At 39.2% G+C, this 19,025-nt stretch overlaps 1 protein-coding gene across 4 annotated transcripts in view; it reads left to right on the top strand.

Annotated features, from left to right (window-relative positions):
* Window positions 1-485: 485 nt before the first annotated feature.
* HERC2 (HECT and RLD domain containing E3 ubiquitin protein ligase 2) overlaps window positions 486-19,025 on the top strand; it is a 102,496-nt gene continuing 83,956 nt past the window's right edge. For 2 of the 4 annotated variants that reach the window (XM_068182664.1, XM_068182666.1), the window contains exons 1-3: window positions 486-628; window positions 1,361-1,480; window positions 11,886-12,000. In XM_068182664.1, coding sequence (XP_068038765.1) covers window positions 1,409-1,480; window positions 11,886-12,000 — 187 coding nt within the window. In that variant the 5' untranslated portion in view covers window positions 486-628; window positions 1,361-1,408. Of the gene's footprint in view, window positions 629-1,360; window positions 1,481-11,885; window positions 12,001-19,025 lie in introns of those variants that run through there. The other 2 variants (XM_068182665.1, XM_068182667.1) reach the window with 2 other exon arrangements.

Below are 19,025 nucleotides of genomic sequence, written 5' to 3' on the forward strand. Positions count from 1 at the left end.
GAACGCAGCAAGGTGGGTTCTGAGTGTGTCCAGGGAGAGGCACACAGTCCTGTGCCCCGTGCTCCAGGATGACCCAGCTTGAGCAGGGAGGCTGGACCAGACGCCCCAGGGTGGTCCCTTCCGACCTTACCCCATCTGTGGTTCTGTTTGCCTCCGAGCTACTCGCTACTAACCTTTCTCGTCTGAAACATTTAAAAGCTACCTTTTTTAAGAAATCAACAGCACAGTTTGCAGATGGCCCCTCAATGATTTAAACACCCTTTTTTATGATTTTTTTTTTTTTTTTTAGATCTCTGCATCCCGGCTGTAAGGATGCTCTGACCTCCGTTATTACCGGCGCGGCTCCGCCCGCCTGCCCGCGGCCCCGGGCCGCTCCCCGCCCCGCTGCGGGACAGGATGTCCCGCCTTCCGCCGCTCTCCCGATTGGCACAGAGTTCCGCTGGCGTGCCGGGGGCCGAGCTTTCCCCGTCTCCAGTAGCGGAGGAGCGAGGGAGGGATCGGCGAGCGGCTCCGCCGGCGGAGGGGTGGGGGGTGGGCGGGCGAGGGAAGGAGGGGCGAGGATTGCCCGGGGCCGAGCGGGCGGCGGTGGAGCGGGAGCAGGAGCCGTCGCTGCTGCTGCTCGGTGAGCGTGAGAGCCCCGCCAGCCCCGCCGGGCTCGGGGGCAGCGGGGAGGCAGGCGCGGGAGCGGCGGTGGGAGGGCGGGCGGCGGGGGGAGCGCGGCCTCCGCTCCGCATCCCGGGAGCCCCGCGGGACGGACGGACAGGGCAGGGCAGGGCAGGGCAGGGCAGGGGCGGCCCCTGCCCGGGCGGGGCTCTGCCTCCGCTCCCCGAGCCCCCCGGGCCGGCCCAGGCGGGCGGGAGCCGCGGCTGGCGGCCGTCAGGGGCGGTGGCGGCGGGCCGTGAGCGCGGGGGTGGGATGCTGCCGGGAGACCGAGAGCCCCCGGCCGCGGCCGCCGCCGGCAGGAGGGGGTGCGGGTGACCCTGATAATCGCTTTATGGTGGCCTGCGGCTTGCGTAATCTGCGATCAATTATTTATTTCATGCACCACTTACGGGGCTGAGGGGCAGCGTTAAGGCCTTTGGTGTGGCTTAGTGCAGCAGAAGGGAGGCTTGCTTCCCACGGGTGTGATAGGGAAGGGGTGTGGAGGCTTTTTTCTGGGTTCGGGTAGTGTTCCTAATGCGCGTTCCTCTCCCCGTGCAAATTCAGGGGATGTGAGTGAGGGAGGTCCTTCTTCATGATAATTTTGAAAGATCAAGTAGAAGCCGTCCTAGTCTGAGCAAAAATAACCTTGTGTGGTTTACTTCATGTGCTAGATTGTATTTTTTTTTTTTATTATTATTTTTTCTTGCTCATTCTGCAGCAGGTTGGGCTGCTCAGCCAGCCTGGAGAGTAGGCTGAAGAAGGAAACATGTCTTCTGATTCTTTTTGTCTGTCTGCTCAAGCAAGGTTTGACTCCAAATGGTTGAAGACAGACTTGCAGGTAAGGACTTTGCTGGTCATATTGCGTTGTGACCTTTCAGGTGCTGCTCAAGGATGCTTTTAGTCCAAAAAGCTGACAAGTAGAAGATTGCAGCTCTTGAAGTAGTTTATGGCTTTTCCCAAGTATGCTGATTTATAAGTGGTTTTGAAGAAACACCAAGTTATTTTGATCTGCAAATAGATCTGCATTTTCAGCCCATTCCCTTCTGCTTTGAAACAAGCTGGGCTACATATATGTGTCATTTTTGCTGAGTGTCAAAGCTCCTAGCAGAGTATGTGGCATTTCTGCTAGAACTATAAATTCTTATTTAGGCTGTTGCTAAATGTCTTGTCTGCATACGAGCTAACAGTTCTAACACAGGAGAACTGAAGCGAAAGACGATGGAAATGTAATTTATATTTTGAAGAATTCAAATTAGATTTTGCTGTAGTTGTTTGCATTATGAGTAGAGGGTTCCTTTAAATTTTGTGCTTTTTGAATTTGTTGTCAAAGGTGCAAGGTTGAAAGGGAAGTGGTCTTCATTGAAATATACCAGTATTTGGTGGAAGTTTTGTTTGTCTTAGAAGATTTCTTTATTTAGCAAAGTTGTGTGATGTGAGGAGGATATTAACATGTTTTACAAATAAGTGGAAAATATAGAGAAATAGAGTAGTTTGGGTCAGTTATGTTTGTTTTAGATGAAATGAGTAACTAGATTAAGTCCTTGTCTCTTTGCTTTCCTTTTCCCATATGTTGCGTATAGATCTCTTACTCTGAATAACCTTTACAAGTTTCAACTCAAAACTATGAAGTTATTTTTGGGTTGGGCCAGCCAGTGTTATTCCTTTGTTACTGTTAATGATAGTGGTCCTGAAAAACTCTTACAAATTCCATTTTTGTGACTTTATCCCAGATTACCTGCTGATAGTCTACATGCTTCAGTTGAGTTGTTCTTATGGTTAGACAAGGATTTTCCCCCATGCAGTTGTGATTCGAAAGCAGCCTTTCTCCAGTATTTTACATCAAACAAGATAAATTGGAATCAGAAGTGACAGATATAGCCTAAGAGGTTCCATTATGTAGTAGGTCTTGAATGCAAATGCTATGAAATGACAGGGCTTGCTCTTGATTTGGCTAGATTAATTCTATTTTCATCTTTCGTTCCTACAAAAGTAGAAGTTTTAGACTAAAGTCAGATTTTTTTTCTAATGTAGTAAATAAAGATGCTATACAACATTTTGGAGGTAAGCATATTAAGAAAGAATTTTTGTTTCCAGAAGGGTGGCTTTTAGAGTACAAGATTTAGATTACAAGTATATTGTTTCAATGATTGTTGAATACAGGAAAATTTATCTGAAAAAGTGGCAACCTTTGTTTGCAACACCTGCTGACTATGCATTGTCTTTTTTTTCTTCTGTATTATATGGGGTGAAAAATGTGACTGTTCATGTGATTTATCAGATTTTTCCTTTTTGTAGTGCCTTTTTTCTACATAGTTTTTTTTTTTCCTATTTATTTAAGCTTTTCATAGGAGGGTTTCAGTTGTCATCCAGAGTTTTAAGAGTTATTTTCAGTTGTGTGTATAAATGCAACAAAATATTTGTGATTTATGAGACTGTAGTTTAGTTGATGTGTTACAAGAATTCCTTTTAATAATAAAAATCTTCATTTGCAGCATATTTCTATGAATAAATGCTCTTACTTATACAAGTTCTTTATGTGTAATAACAAGTTAGACTCTAATTGCTAGAGTACTCTTTGTTTTTTTCCTTCTTCCAATCAAGCTGTAGTCAAAATAATGAGAATAATGAAATAAGAGAACAGTAATGATTTGTCATCTGCTGGATGCAAGCATAACTTCTCTGGAATCTGAAGACAAGCCAGGCCTCCTGGGTATAATATAATTTTCTTATTAGGTTACCTGATTTTTGTATTACACAGGTCCTCATCACAAAACTCGTATCTGGGTGCCTGTGTTCAGTGTTTTGAAAAACTGAGCGCGTGAATCTTGAGTAGCATCTTTTAATGCATTAAATGGCAGATGCCTTCTGTAAAGGAAAGGAGTTTTGGGCTCTGGAGAATTTTTCTACTACGTGAATGATTATTTTAGCTACTGGTTGGCTAGCGTGACCTAGCTGTGTGTGGTTATTTTTTTAATAGGTATAAATCCTGTGTCTTAATCCTTTAAGTTCTGTGTGTACTGAATATGTAGATTTCTTAATGTGCATGTTTTTACTGGCTCAGCTATTGAAGAGTCCTGTTGGTGCTCAAGAGACTGTCAGCAGGAATTGAAAAGGTGAACACAGTACTATGAGAGGTTTGAGGAAGACACACTAAATTTATGTGAAAGGATTAAGATGACTACAAATTGTTTGGAATTGGACCCTGGAACTCTTCACTTTGTAGCTACATTTTTAACTTCTCAGTGGACAGCAGTCCAAGAATGAGTAGGTGACAGTCCTTGTAGAAACAGAATTATTCTGGGGAATTACCTTAAGAGACATACAGAGACTGATTAGTTTTTAAAATAAATTCTGCTGATACAAAATTTGGGGTGAATAGCTAGGGTTGGAAGTAAAATGGTTTCATTTGGTGGTCTAGTGGTCTCCAAAGTACTTTTTTTTTTTTTTTTTTTTTACTTTTTTCCATTGTCACTGTTGCTAGAGAGTTTTTTAGACTTGATAACTGGCAGTTATTGTAGATTAAGCCAATGAAATCTCTCTGAAAATTATCGTATTCTTTTTTATTTTAGCTCAAGAAGATGTTGCCTGAATAGTGTAATACACAATATTCTAGTACTATTTGCATTGATAAGTATTATGTTGTGGTATTAATACAATAAGAAAAGAATGACATGTGGATTGTAGCATGGCTTGTGTTTAATCACCTGTGTGTGTCACTGTTGCAGCTGGTGTCCAGGCCAAATTTAAATGTTTTTACTCAGTTTTGGGATGTTACTGCTGTGAGACAAAGGCAGTGTGATGTAGCATGTTATTACTGCTCTTAAGTGACTATCAAAGGCACAAGTCCTTTTGCAGTAGCAGCGAGCCCCTGGCCTGCACGATGACCTGGTGTGGTGTGAAATGTTAGTGGAACTGTATCTTCACAATTTTTTTACTTACGTTAATTTTTCTGAAACGGAACAATACTATTTTAGGAAGCCAAAGTGCTCTACAAAGATCCAAATGCAGCCTGTAACTGCTCCATGTTTTTTTACAAACTTTGTATTTATTTGTGTGATTTACAGCTACTAGTGTAATTTTGAAGCACTCAGAAACATTTGTTTTACTTAAAAAAAATCTAAATTTCCTGGTGGAGCAAAATAAGATACTCTCTGGTATCTGAAAAAAACGAACTGTTACAGCAGCTGAAAAATCAGGGTAGTTCAGCTGAAAATGAGAACATCAGTATACAATATGTAGTATGTTCTCCTATGACATATGAACAGGATGTGTATAATATCACCATTAATAAAATAGTCCTATAAAGATATAAAATAGGTGGATTTTGCTGCAGGCCACTTTTTCATGTGTTATTCTTAATACAGTAGCTCGAAAAGTTAGTGTATTATTTACATTTTTAAGTTATTTCTTTAGATTTGAAGTCATACATTGAAAACATCTACCTATTGATGATTATTACTAGTAGAAACCATCACATTTATAGCAAACATTGTGTGTAATGGGAGATTGGTAGTTTCAATGACTGCTTCTAAGGAAGATATCCTTTCTTATAAAAAGGGAAGATTAAAATTGTTTACTTAAGCCTAGGTACCCAGTTTGTGGAATCAAACTGTGCTTAAAATAATTCTGATTAAATAGATGTACTGTACAACTAAATTAGAATCTTATGCAGAGACCTTTAATTAGTGACGGATGAATAGCTAAAAACTAGAATTGCTGTGAGCTAATGAGATGCATGTGTGTGTTCAAATGGAGTTTAATTAGGCTGCTTATTCTGGATCCTGTGGAGAACTGTTGTGCTTAATAGCAGGAGTTGGAGGGAAAAACTTTCATTTTCCTGTAGTGTGGAGAAAAACTTTAGGCAACAGTCAAGGTACAAGAGCTGTCTGCAAGAGGAGCATGAGGCATTTCCATCATTTTCATTGAGTTCATGGTTGGCAAACTATTTCTGTCATTATCTTTTACCATGGAGATAAAAACCAGTTTTTTGAATTTAAATAGCCACCTTTAAGAGCTGCATTGGTTTGAAACCTTTTTACCCTTCCTCCAAAGTTACGTTTGTCATTTTGATTTTCTTGAAAATCCGACCTTCCAACACTCAGATCAGCGTCTTTACTTGTGAGAAGATTATGTAAAGAAATGATGTCTTGGCTATTAAAAGCAAGAAGTTGGTGAAAGTTGCCTTCTCTATTTTGTTGCTTTCCTGTTAATCTTCTTTGTTTTGGTTTTCTGATCAAAAAAATGAAGGGCTTATTTGGAAGTTCTTACAGCAAACTGCAAATGAGGACTTCTTTGTATTTAAAGGAAGTGAACTTCATGATACCAATTTTTAAAAGTTATCTTAAAAATGAAGTAATGCTGTCTCTCCTAAATAAGTGATTTCCAGATGGAGGGAAAAACACTATATGTGGTGTGATAGGTTAGAGAAATCAGGTTTAACACACAGGTTCAATTATTTGTGTTCAGACAGAGCTATTCTTCAGATGCATAAAGATGGTTTCTAAGCTTGAGGGAATTGCATAATTTTTATTTGTATGTGGCTATTAACTGTTAACTTTTCCAGCAAGCGGAAAACCCAGCACCCTGCTATTATGGGGATGTTTCTAGTTTAACCCCAAATCTGTTGAAGTAATGTGGGGCTGCTGAACTTTTTGATTTTGCTCTCTGAACTCTTGAGCACTGTGCTGAAGTCTAGTGATGTTGCAGTGTGCTCTGCGTAGGTGTGATAAGCAGCTGTGGTCTCAGGGCATGCCTCATTCAGCAGGGAAGGAAGGAAGCTAAGACATAATACTAAGACAACAATGAAAAAGGAAACACAAATTGAATGGATTCAAAAATGCAAAAACAAAAGAGAGACTCGGTAAAGGACTTATTCTTCTGTGATTTTCTTCACTACTGCTGGGCTGAAAGTGTTTTTCACTTAAGTATTTTTCTAGCAAGAAAAGTTTTTCCATGTAGTCTTTGCATTAGTCACTGGCTGTATTTTAAAAATAAGTGAATAGAAGAACAGATTCTCCACTACCCTTAGCAATTCTGAGGTGAAGATTATTTAAGTAGCTTATATTTTAAATCCATATTGATGTTCTCTGGTTATGAAGTCAGTTTCTTAAATTTCCAGTGCAATTATCTAACCAGGAATCCTACCTAAGTCAATCCTTGTCCTTTTGTGTCATTTTATTTTCCTGGCTTTGTTTCTCTTGAGTTCAAGTTAACTTTTATGAAGGCTTCTATGGTTTTTGCAGGAAAGTTTATGAAACGACTTTGAGAACATAATCTAATGTACTACACAGAGTTTGTCTAATTAAAACAGTTGATTTCAAAACAAAATCAGAGCTGCTGATTATTCTTAAAATAACTTACTGAAAGCAAAATTGTAGCAGTGCTCTGAGAATTCTCAGGAGCTTGCCCAATTATGGTTGCAGGATTTAACTTTCTTGAAATGGAAGAAAATGTTAATGCCGGGGTCTTATTGTCTAGAGTTGATGGGGATGGACAGGAATTTCACTGTCAGCCCTGTTGGAGGTTGGCAGCAGCATATGTCAGCAACCAAACTAGATACCCCTTGGTCTTAATCCGATGTTGTGCCAGACAGAATAAATTACAGTTCTACTGCAGAGATAAGATTAACAAAAGATTAGAGTAGAGGCAGTCAAGTTCACAGTGGACGTTCACTTTAAAGTCTCCTTCGGCCCTTGTGTTTTTAGTTTGGGATTAGGTGAGCAGGGCTGAACCTTAGGTCTGTGAGGGAAGTATGGATTTGTTGAGATACGTGGCTTTCAAGTGCAGGGATCAAGACACGGTCTGGGGATGAGAAAGTGTGACAAATGATGGAAGAGGCGTGGGGTTTCTGAAGGTGAGATGCGTAGGAGATGGGGATTGAGCAGAGGTCAGTAGATGTCATGGGAAAGGACAAGGGAGATCTTTAGCATGGGGAGTGAGTAGGAACATGGGCCAAAGTTGCAAGGCAGTGGATAGTAGTAATGGAGTGTGGAGCTGCTGCTGTCCTGGTCTTTGGAAGGAAGTGTATACATGGTGGGGCAAGCAGGGCCTTGGGGGGAGATTTACAGAGGGCACATCTCTGGAACTGTTGTCATTTGCAGAAGTTCAGTGAAAACTTCATTATTCTTAATTTGTTAACTTACTGAGTTTAAGTTCATGCCTTTAAACATGTGCAAATGAAGTTACTAAATTATTAGAGGGAAAGATATTCATATGAATTAAGCAATCTAGTGAGAGAGACTTTAGAAAACACAAGTAGCTGCTTCGGTGTTTGGAACTCTCCAGTATGTCAGGAACCATGAAGACACCAAGTATGTTTTTCTTCTCTTGCACTGTACCACCTTGTGAACATCCTTCAAATAATTTAGTGGAGGAAGTACCTTTTTTTTTTTGTGTGTGTTTTTTTTTTTTTGTTCTGAGCAAAGTTTTAATTCTCTGGTTTGAATGCTGAGATGTGTTTATAGATACTTTATGAATGACTGAATGTGAGAGGTGGTATTGGTGGGAGCAGAGGAAGAAAGTAATAAAATACTGTAGGAAGAAAAAAAATGCAGTATTGGGAAATTAAAGCAGACACTTTTCTACTACACAGAAGAGTGTTATCTTCAGCTGCAAGTTTCACAGGGTCACAGATATTTGAGATTGGAAGGGACCTCTGGAAGTCATCTGGTCTAACTCCCCTGTTCAAGTAGGGCCACCTAGGGTCCAGTGCCCAGGTCTGTGTTTGAATGTCTTCTGAATATCTTCAAGGATCAGGCATCTACAACCTGCCTGGGCACCTTGTGCCAGTGCTTGGTCACTGTCTCACAGAGAAAATGTGTTTCCTGATGGTCAGAGGGTGGTCAGAATCTCCTGTGTTTCAGTTTACACCCTCTGGTCCTGTCACTGGGTACCACTGAGCAAAGCCTGGATCCATCTTTTTTACACCTTGCCTTCAGATTTTTATATATATATATGTGTGTGTGTGTATAAATAAATGTATAGATTATATATATGTTTATAGATGAGCTTTCCTCCCACTTCCTTTCTCTCTGCCTTTCCTCCTAAGAAGGGTGTTCTAGTCCTTTAATAATTTTCAAGGCTCTTTGCTGGTCTCTCTCCTTTTTGTCCATGTCTCTCACACTGAGCCCAGCACTGGACCTGTACTGATGCCTGAGGCTGTTCCTCCTCAGCTGGAGGACTTTTCACTTCTTCATGAGGTTTAGCTTCATGAGGTCAACCCATTTCTCCAAATTGTCAAGGGCTCTCTGGATGTTCAGGACAACCCTCTCTTGTATCAACCACTCTTCCCCATTTCTGTTGGCTAAAAGAAATATTTCTGTTAAGGGAGCTTTACATTTTCTATTATGATTATGTAATTTTGAGATCATGAAAATAAAATTGCTTAAATAATTGATCGCTTAGAAACTCAGACTTTTCTTTTACTTTTGGCTAATATATATAGCAAATACTAGATATCTGCTGAATGTTGAGTAGATGAATAGTCATTTTGTTACAGCTGAAATTAAGTTGCCCTGTTATGACATGAATTGGTTGTAAATACTATTTCTTAATTATTTGTTCAGTTGGTTGCTTTGTTTATTGCTGTAAGGTCAGTCCAGTGTTTCTTTACTTTCAAACTTGTCTCCTTTTTCCCTTCCCCCAACACAGATACTGCTGACAAAATGTTAACTACAACCTGAGTAGTGGGCAAAATTGTTTATCTGAAGGCTGCTTATGGGATTTGGAGAGGGAGGTGGAACTCTGTGACCCGTAGTCTTGGTGGTTCCTCTATCTTTTTGCAACATACCAAGAAGAAATTACTTTGATAAGACTTTGAACCAAACCCAAGGCCAAAGAAATTTTGTTTACTTTTTCAGTTTTTAGTTGCATGAAAGAGTTGAGTGAACTTTGTGCCATGTAAAAGGATTAGAGGCTGAAGTGGGGAAAACAGTTGCTGATTCTTTTTATGAATGCTTTCAAAAGTAATAAGTAAGTTTTCTGAAATAGAACAGTGTTACATTATGAAGAATCTGGTATTTAAAGCCTGGAGACATTTGGATTCTGTGGGCTGTGAGAACAATTTTCCATACCAAGGTGATCTGAGAATCTAAAGTAAAATGTGTGAAAAAGACAGTTTATTAGAGAAAGATCATTAATTTCTGATAACTGTAATTTATTATGCGACCCATCTGGAGGGTTGCCTCACTTGCTGTTTTTCAAGCTTCTGTTTTACCACAGGTTAGCGTTTAACAGGTGAAAATTTAAAAAAAAAATCTATCACCTCTATATGAACCAAAATCAATGAAAAAACTGTTTTATTTTTTTTACCCAAGAAAAAAATTATGAAAAATAAATTCCTTAGGTGTCCCACTAAATGTATGACCACATCTAAAGAAAGAAAAAGTGAAGACCATTTATTGTTGAGATATTCATAGACTAGGAACAATTGAGAAAATTAGTTAATGGTGAATGATTATTTTTTTTCATTGTTAAAATTCATCTTCAGATTATTCCAATTTTAAAAAAATGAAGCCAAACAAATGGCCAAACATTTTTAAAAAAATGTTAGCAAAACACAAATTTTTGCAAAAGCTCTTTGTGCTTTGTAACCCTGAGGAACAGGGACTGTACCTTTCAGTAAAGCATGGTCAGAGTTTGATTCTGGTGCTGTACAATTGATAAATCATGGATAAGATGAGTAACGTCTAGCTCACGCTGCATGATTCTGTCCCTGATCAGGCAATAGTAAGTGACAGACAAGTGCAATGTGTCAACTCATATTTTATGCTGAAAGAAGAATTATGGAAATCATTGATATGTGTTGGAGTGGATTTCTGAAGTATGCAAGTCAGGAAATGACTATGGTCATTTAGTGTGTTTCAGTCTTGTCTTTTAATTCCTGTTAACTGAGATGAGCTGGATCAGCAGATCTCTGCCCTGCTGGTGGATGTATCTCTTAAAACCTGTAATCCTTAATCATTACAATGTAATGATTTTATTGTGAGCTGTTTTCTCGAGACAAGTGGACTTTTGTGTAGTGGTAAATACTTTATGGCAGATGTTGTAAGCCACATCTTTGTATTACCTCTCAGTTAAAACACTTTGGATTTGAATGCTAGTTACATAACACAAAGAGGCTTCTGAATGAGCCTTCAGCAGGTGGTGTATTTTCTTTTTTTCTTTTTTTAAATTTTTTTTGCTGGTGTTGTTTATGTTTTTTTTTTTTATGTGGTCCACTGCACCACTGTAGTATGCAGAAAGTATTCTGTTTTTCAGTTTTTTGTCCTGCCCTCCTGCCTCATGCTATACAGTTGTGAATTACAGCCTGTTTATTATGGAATTCACTTGGGATGTAGATACCTGTTCTGCAGCATTTTATAAAGCAAAAAACAACATCCGTAGAAGACAAGTTACCCTGGTCATTAGGATTCTCCAAGGGAGATGCAAATTCCTAAATCATTAGGAGACTTGTGCTACAGCCAGTGCTTTTGTGAGTGGTTCCAGCTAGCAGAGTCTATGTTCTGTTGCCAGTATTTGTCCTCTTGAACACAAAGTGTACTGGGAGCTGACCTGGGCTGAGGCAGCCCTTTGCTCTTCCTCTGGGTGTAGCTGGTTTTAGGCTTGAGCCATTCCATAATCTGGTTCTTTGTGGGAGAGGAGGCACTGCAGCAGTTGGAAAGAAGAGGGAGGGTTGTGAGAGGTGCTGTGCGCAGCAGGACCAGATTGAACTGGCTGAATTCATTTACAAATCTGTGCCTTGATGTCATCATTCTGGTTAAGATGCCCAGCTCTTCAGCTGCTGGTTGGTGAGGGGGCTGTGAGCTTCTCTGTCTTGGGATTTTATGCAGCTTGACTTTGTTTGAATAGCTGTTCCTGAAGAGAAAAAGGACTCCCCACACCCTCTCCCTGCCCCCCCAGCTGATGTCATCTTGAATGGGTGGTTAGTTCTGAGGTGACCAAATCCATGCTTTTGATGACGATTTGTCACCAAAAAAAATGTTCATTTTGCTGGACTTGAACCTATCTAAAATTTACCATTTTGCTCTTTTAACCTGAAAATAGCATAGCTAGACAATCAAGGATTCTGAGGATTTTTTGAATCTTAGTCATACACACACACACCATCTCATTTTCAATGAGATGGTACATGTGTTTTCTTTCTTCTGGGATGATGTATAAAATCATTTGTGTTTTAAGTGTTAGCTTGAGTTGCCTTGAGAGAAAAGTGTGTGTAACTCTATATAATGTATTATTTTTAACAGCTTGCTTTTACACGAGATGGATTGTGTGGCTTGTGGAATGAAATGGTAAAAGATGGAGAGATTGTATATCCTGGAACAGAATTAATACAGAGTGGTGAACTACCTCCAAGAAAAGGTATGAATTTTAAATTTCTTTTAATTTGTTAATTTTTTTCTTTCATTGTGATGTTGAAAATGGACTTCAGCTTTCATAATGTCACAAAACTTTTGGTTGTCATCACCTGTCTGTACACTTTGCAGGTATTAATGTTTTGAATTAAATACAATTGAGAGTGATTTCTAAAAAGTGTATGAAAAGGTAATGTCCAAGCCTCCAAATGAAGGCTTAAATCTGTTCTAGCCTTGTGAAATTTAACTTCATAACTAGGCATGTTACTATGAGAGAGTCTTTTTGTTTGGTATGCTTGGTGTGTTTACAGCTGTAGACTTTGTTTAAAGGAAGTGGACTGAGGAATGGGATAAAGCTGATACTGCTATTTCTAATTTTGTTTACTGTCTTCAGAAAGCAACTGAAAGGTCAGCTTAACAACTGTCCACAATCTGCCTGAGAATGTTGTCTGTGTTTTTTGGGGGTTTTTTTTAAGTTTTCCAGTGTACTTGAGAGCAGTTCTAACACTGCAAATATTGCAAATGGCAGAGTTATACATCTGCTTAGAGAGATTACTTTGGTGGGGGTGGATTTTGTTTTGTGATGGGCAATCCTGGAATGGGATGATTCTATTCTTGCCTTTTCTTCATCTTCACCACAAAAGTGGTGCTCTTTTGACTCCGTACTGAACAGAAAATTAAACTAGTCAACAAGGAAAATATTCGTTTCCTGATCTGGCTGAAATGGGACTCGCCAAATGGTCAGATAAGTTTTGTCAGTAATTTGTAAGATTCCCAGATGAATGAGGAGATGGGTAGGAATACTGCCTGTGGTAACAGTGAACTATTTTTTTGGCATCGATTACTTTCTGAGCGGTACTGTGGGATAGACACGATATTTCAAACCAGTAATGCTCAATTACTCACGTGGACAATTTTTTTATACCTATAGTATTCCTCCTTTAAAAATAGGAGGAATGGATGTGTTTTTGACTAGAGGAGGTAATTTTTACAGGAAGTAAGATATAGTAAATAATTTATGAGAGAAGAATGAATTATACATTTACTTATCAAGAGTATAAGCTTTGTAGGTTATTAGTGGCTGCATGCTGTAATAGAAATCAGGTTATGCTCCTAACTATTTCAGAGTTAGAAAACTTTTGTCTTCCCTATGCTGCTAGCCCTTTGGAATATTATTGTTGACACTGGGTGAAAATACAGGTGATCTTATCAGGAAGGCTGCTACAAAGCTGCTCATGAAATGAGTGGACATGGAGTAATATTTTGTTCTTTGGCTTGGCTGCTTCCATGTGTAGTGATAAAAGGCATTGTAAACTTTTTGCAATAAAAGGAAGTATTACCTCCTAAAGGAATTGTAGGAAAAGCTTTCCCATTCACTGACAGCTCATGATAGAGGTATTGTGGTGATTGTGGTATAACAATTCAACACACTTTGATTTCATGTAGAAGAAGGATAACAAACATCTGTAGTACTGAAGGATATTTTTTATATGTATATATATGTGTATATATATATATATTTTTTTTTGTTTTGCAATTGAAATTGATTAATTAATCTTTTCATGCTGGATACTTACATGCTTTTAGAGTTGTACCTGTGCTAGTCTTTGACAGGAAACTGTTTTTCCAATATCTTTATAGCTAAGTAGCTGCAGAGAATTGAGATTTTTAGTTAGTTATAATGCTTTAGTGCTTTTAGTAATTCTGAGAAAGCTTATAGAGGGATGCTGTAGTATAATTGTTTTTAATTTTCAGGGTAATCTTTGAACTATCAGCTAGGAACATGCAATCTGTCACTTCTGATGCAAAATATAGTCAGCAGTATGAAGTAAAAATCCAGAAGTGCTAAGTCAATCATCTGTGACTTCATTTTTGTCCACACTTAGCACACTTATTCTGAACAACAATGAGAATTTTTTATTTTAATGCTGGATGTGTGTATGTACAAGTCTTAGAAGGTTCAAAAAGGTATAAAGTGTTAGACTGTAGAACACTGTTATTTAAAAATAGTTTCTGACACTTCACTGTATAAATAAGTCTTTTATGTTACTCCAAGCTGTGGTGAGGCTTTTGAAAGCTTTCTCATGTACATAGTGTGGTGGTGGTAAAGGTAGAGAGCCATTTGTTGATGCCAGTACTGTGTTGTGGTGGGTTGACCTGGGCCAGGTGCCCACCCTTCCAGCTCCTTGTTTACTGCACCTCCTCGATGGGTCAGAGGGAGAAAATAAAATGTAAAAGCTTGGGAGTTGAGATAAAGCCAGGGAAATCACTTAGCAGTTACCATCATGGGCAAAATAGTCTTGGGGAAAGTTAGTTTATTTTAGTGCCAGTTAAGATAGACTGGTATGGTGAGTGACAAAGGTGAAATCTATAACGCCACCTTCCACTTGTCTTTGCTCCTGGGGGAGTTAAGTGTAGGTATTACATAGCCCAGATCACACCTGTTCTTTCCACAGCTGGAGGGTGTATGTTCTTCTACGTATTTCTTGAAACACTGCAGTAGTTTAGAAATTTAAATAACAGCTTTTTCAGGATTTTAACTGTTAGGATTAATCTATGAACTGTTTCAGTCAAGTTAGTCTTCATAAATGCTATTGTGTTGGCCTACAGGATTCTAAAATACAGCTATCTTGCTTACCAGGCTCGAGTTTTGAGGGGAAAAAAGGCTAATCAAGGCTATTTTTGGTCACTGTCAGCGAGGTTGTGTGTTTGACCATGGAACCAGAAAAATTGATGGTCAGTTTGCACCTGTGAACTTGTAGCTCAAATTGAGTTTCATGAAATTAAAATCTAAAGTATTTATGCCTGTTTAGTTGGTACTTACTTTTTTGCATAAATGATCTGAAAATATAATTCAAGAGGAGAGGGAAAAGTACTCACAAGTAATGAGATTAATATAAAACCCAGTGGTTTTATATGAAAAGCAATATAGATTAATGTCAATATTCAGAGTTTGCTGCTAAATTGAGTAATCTGGAGATAAGCAAGAGAGGTTGCTGTATGCAGCCCATTTTGTTCAGTTTTTTTATAAGAAGTTTTGATTTAAGCCCATCCACTGTAAGTCTATTTCTTCACTAGTGCTAATAGCTCTCTGCTGCTGACTGGACTGTTCAGAAGAGGCACTTCATTCTGTCAGTGGATATTAGCAGTGGCAGTAGACTGGAAGAACATGCTATTGAGAGCAAAAAATACTCCTTTTCTCTCTAGGAAGAATATAGAAATAGTGCATTTTCTCCTGTTAGCAAGAATGTTTGGGTAGGAACAAGGTCTTTGTTTTGAATTCATGGCACTTTAAGAAAAACACGTTTGATAAATGTGTTCAACAGAATGTGTTTGTATGTTTCCAAGTACCATCTGAGGACACAGCTGTGACAGTAGTGATGTCCAAATACAGGTGCACTTGTAGCATTGCATGTATTTCAAAGACAATCAGGCTGCCCTCAGGAAATTTGGATTCCATTAATAACTTGTATATGGGAATCTGTGTTCTGAAAATAGTAAAAAAGTATTAAATAATTTTATTCTTACTAAATTTTCAAGTTAGAGAACTGTTACTTGTAAAATTTTAAGACAATACCAGTCTCTTTAAGACACACAGGTCTCTTTTGTGGGTTGCTATTTTTTATTTATTTTTGATTCTTCAAACTTCATAGGTGGAAAACTCTGTTTCAATTAGCTGTTTTAAGTTCCAGGACAAAAAAAAAAAAAAAAAATTGCCAGCTTCATACTTTCATCCTGCCTTTGGCAGACACTGTGGGCTTCCTCTTCTGTTCCCCTTTTCCTGAAAGTTGGACCTTTCTCTGCCTGGAGCCTCTAAATACACAAACCTCATGCCGTGTTGCACCTGCAAGCAGGTTAAATGAGGTCCAAATGCCACAAGCAATTCCAGAGAGGCTGGCAGAAACAAAATATTTATGACAGGAATAACAGCATGTGGGAATTGGTTATGGTGGCTGCTGTGCAGACCGTGTTATAAATCAAACTGTAGTAGTGAGTAGGGATGTGGGCTGGCTCCTGCTTTGAGCCTCCTGTTTCGTGTGAAGGAGAAATGAGAAGTGGCACTTTTCTCTTCTGCTTCCCCTGGTGCAGCTGTGGGTTTTACGCAGTGACTCAAGAATTCAGTGCTCAGCTGTGAATTATCATACTCTCTCTGCAGGATTGGGAAGTCTTTAGTCACTCCGTCGGACAGTTTGACTTCAGAAGAGTAGAATGCTCTATTGTAAATGAAAAATAATTTAATGCATTTTAAAAAATAGTATACCAGGGAAGAAGAGAAACTTAATTTCTGATTTGGGTTAGGAGATCAGAATCTTATCATCTAACCTAGAAGGCTGTATAAATATGGTTTGCAAATGGTAAAGCATATCTTTCCCTCACAAATAACTATCAATTTTGTGTATGTAGGTATGTGTGTGTGTGTAAAAAATCAAGGATTTTTGACAGAAAATATATTGCAGCTGAAATATTTCCTGGATCTGGGACTACCAAATACTGGTTTAGGGAGGTTCTAAGGTATCAGCCCTTTTCTAAAGCACACCATGTGACTTTTTGCCCAGTCAGCATCTGCAGGGAAACTGTTGCAGGCTTTCTCTTGCAATAGAGGGATTCCCAAACTACACGAGTTCATTGGCATTTCAGAGAGCACAAGACCATACTAGAACAGGTGGTGGAGGACACTGTGCAGTGTCAGGTTTTTTTCCCTCATTGATTATGAAATATAAGTTCCATTTTTAGTGCTTCCTTTTTATCCTCCGCTTATACCAGATTAGGCCATGGTGCTGCAAGATAGTGCACACATGGTGAGCTGCCATGGTTTGATTTGGGAGCTAATTTCTAGTTGAGAAGGGTTACTTGAGTTCCTCATGGTTTCTTCTCATGGTTACTTCTGCCATGGTTTGATTTGGGAGCTGATTTCTAGTTGAGAAGGGTTACTTCAGTTCCTCATGGTTTCTTCTCATGGTTACTTCTGCCATGGTTTGATTTGGGAGCTAATTTCTAGTTGAGAAGGGTTACTTGAGTTCCTCATGGTTTCTTCTCATGGTTACTTCTGCCATGGTTTGATTTGGGAGCTAATTTCTAGTTGAGAAGGGTTACTTCAGTTCCTCATGGTTTCTTCTCATGGTTACTTCTGCCATGGTTTGATTTGGGAGCTGATTTCTAGTTGAGAAGGGTTACTTCAGTTCCTCACTTTCGGCTGCTGGCTGTGCCTACCTGCCGCAGTGTAATGGCTAAAACTTGATAAAGACAAAGGTCTTTCAGGGAGATGTTATGCTGTTGTTTTCCCCGCCACAATATTCACAAAATTAAGTTAAGTCATGTTGACACACTGCGTTGTATTTTTGCATGCATTGATTTGAGCACTGTCTTACTGCTTGTTACTTTGGTCTGTTCTGGCTTTGCTCAAGATATTTCTCCTCCCTGCCCCTCTTTCTGGAAAATCTTTGGGTCTTCCTGTTTAAAAATCTCTCATGAAGCATAACAGATGATGTCTGTGTTGCTGCTTTCAATCTAGACTGATACCATCTTTGTCTGTTATGTGGCAAGTGTTTTTTTGGAAGTTTAGTGAACTGTCTTTGTGAAAAAAAATTGACATGGTCTTTTAATGTGATTTTTAACTCATTTCCTTCCCACTTTTTCTCTCATTGCTTCTCTTCTTGGTTCATACAGACAATTTAAAAAATTCTCCTGTGGATTTACATGCCAGGGTTGTTTTTATTCCATACAAAGCTTGAGTTCCCACCTGGATTGGGATCTTCTCTATTTGCAGTGAGGAGTTTGATAAAATGACTAGGTTTGTAGCCCTTGGTTGTCATCCTTTGCCAAGGATCTGTTAAAAAGCGTAGCAAGTTCTCCTGCAGCTGCCTGTAAATTGTGTCTTGGCACAGCATCCTTCTACCCACTAACTAAAATTCCAGACCCTGCAAAGTGTGTCTCTAGATGTGTGGGTGAGTGGAGAAACAGTGAGATTACGGTGTTACTGTGGAAATACTCTGAGCCACTGGGGCTGAACAGGGTTCTTGGTCTATAATGGGTTCTGTACTTTTCATGTTATTTGCCTGTGCCTTTGAAAAGAAACAGCTGGATTGAATCACATTTTGGACATTGTTATCAAACTGGTGACTCACAGGCTGTTCCTCAGTGTTTGAGGGACACAGATTCCGTTTGCCACTTACAAGAAGTATATCCAAATTGCATTTTCCTGTTCTCAAGTGACTTTGCCATCTCTTCCTTGGCCAACAATCTCAGCTCATCGTGGATACTGCAATTATGCCTCCTTTCCTTTTTTTCCTGCCCTTCAGTCTTCATCTTCCAGCTCCTGAGCACCTGTCAGTGACAGGTCAGGAAACAGTGCTTTAATTTAAAATTTGTGTAACTAAGGCGCCCCAAAAGAGCTTTATTTTGGGAGGTCTTATTGTCTCCAGTAAAAAAAAAAAAAAAACCAAAAAAAATTAACCAAGAGGCAATCACAGATCCAGTTCCATCCAGATTAAGCATTAATTTTGTGTTAGGCCAGATGGAAAGAATAGCTGAATGTTCTTGTACATTGTGATAGGTGTGTTTTGTACATTCTGAGATAATGAGAGCCTTTGATCTCACTCCATGAGTGTGAGGCAGGCTGCAGTCAGATGTTCCATGTCTGGCTACTGATGTAAACCTCTTGCTTATTATTTTCTTCTGGTATATGCTGGTACAAATGCATTATTTTGGTGGGGTGAGAAAGGAAAAAAGACAAAATACTAGTGCTTATCTGTTGTGTTGTGGCTGGGACATTTAGGGAGGGGGTCTCTGGACTAGACTGGCAGATAGGAATGAAGGATTCATCAGTTCTAGGAGCCAGGTAGAAAAGGTTGGAACTAAACTCTTCATGGGCAATTTTCAAATGCTGGACTTGAGAAATTTTGAGTGGTATGGTTTGAAAAGAAAGTCAAGGTGAAGAAAGTAGCTGGCCATGTGTCCCTCCAATGGCAAGGCAATCTCATGCATTGAACAGACTGGAGGTATGGATATGGAAATCCAGAGTCTCAATATAAA

Source organism: Anomalospiza imberbis, chromosome 2, assembly GCF_031753505.1.
Source record: "Anomalospiza imberbis isolate Cuckoo-Finch-1a 21T00152 chromosome 2, ASM3175350v1, whole genome shotgun sequence".
Taxonomy (NCBI): domain Eukaryota; kingdom Metazoa; phylum Chordata; class Aves; order Passeriformes; family Viduidae; genus Anomalospiza; species Anomalospiza imberbis.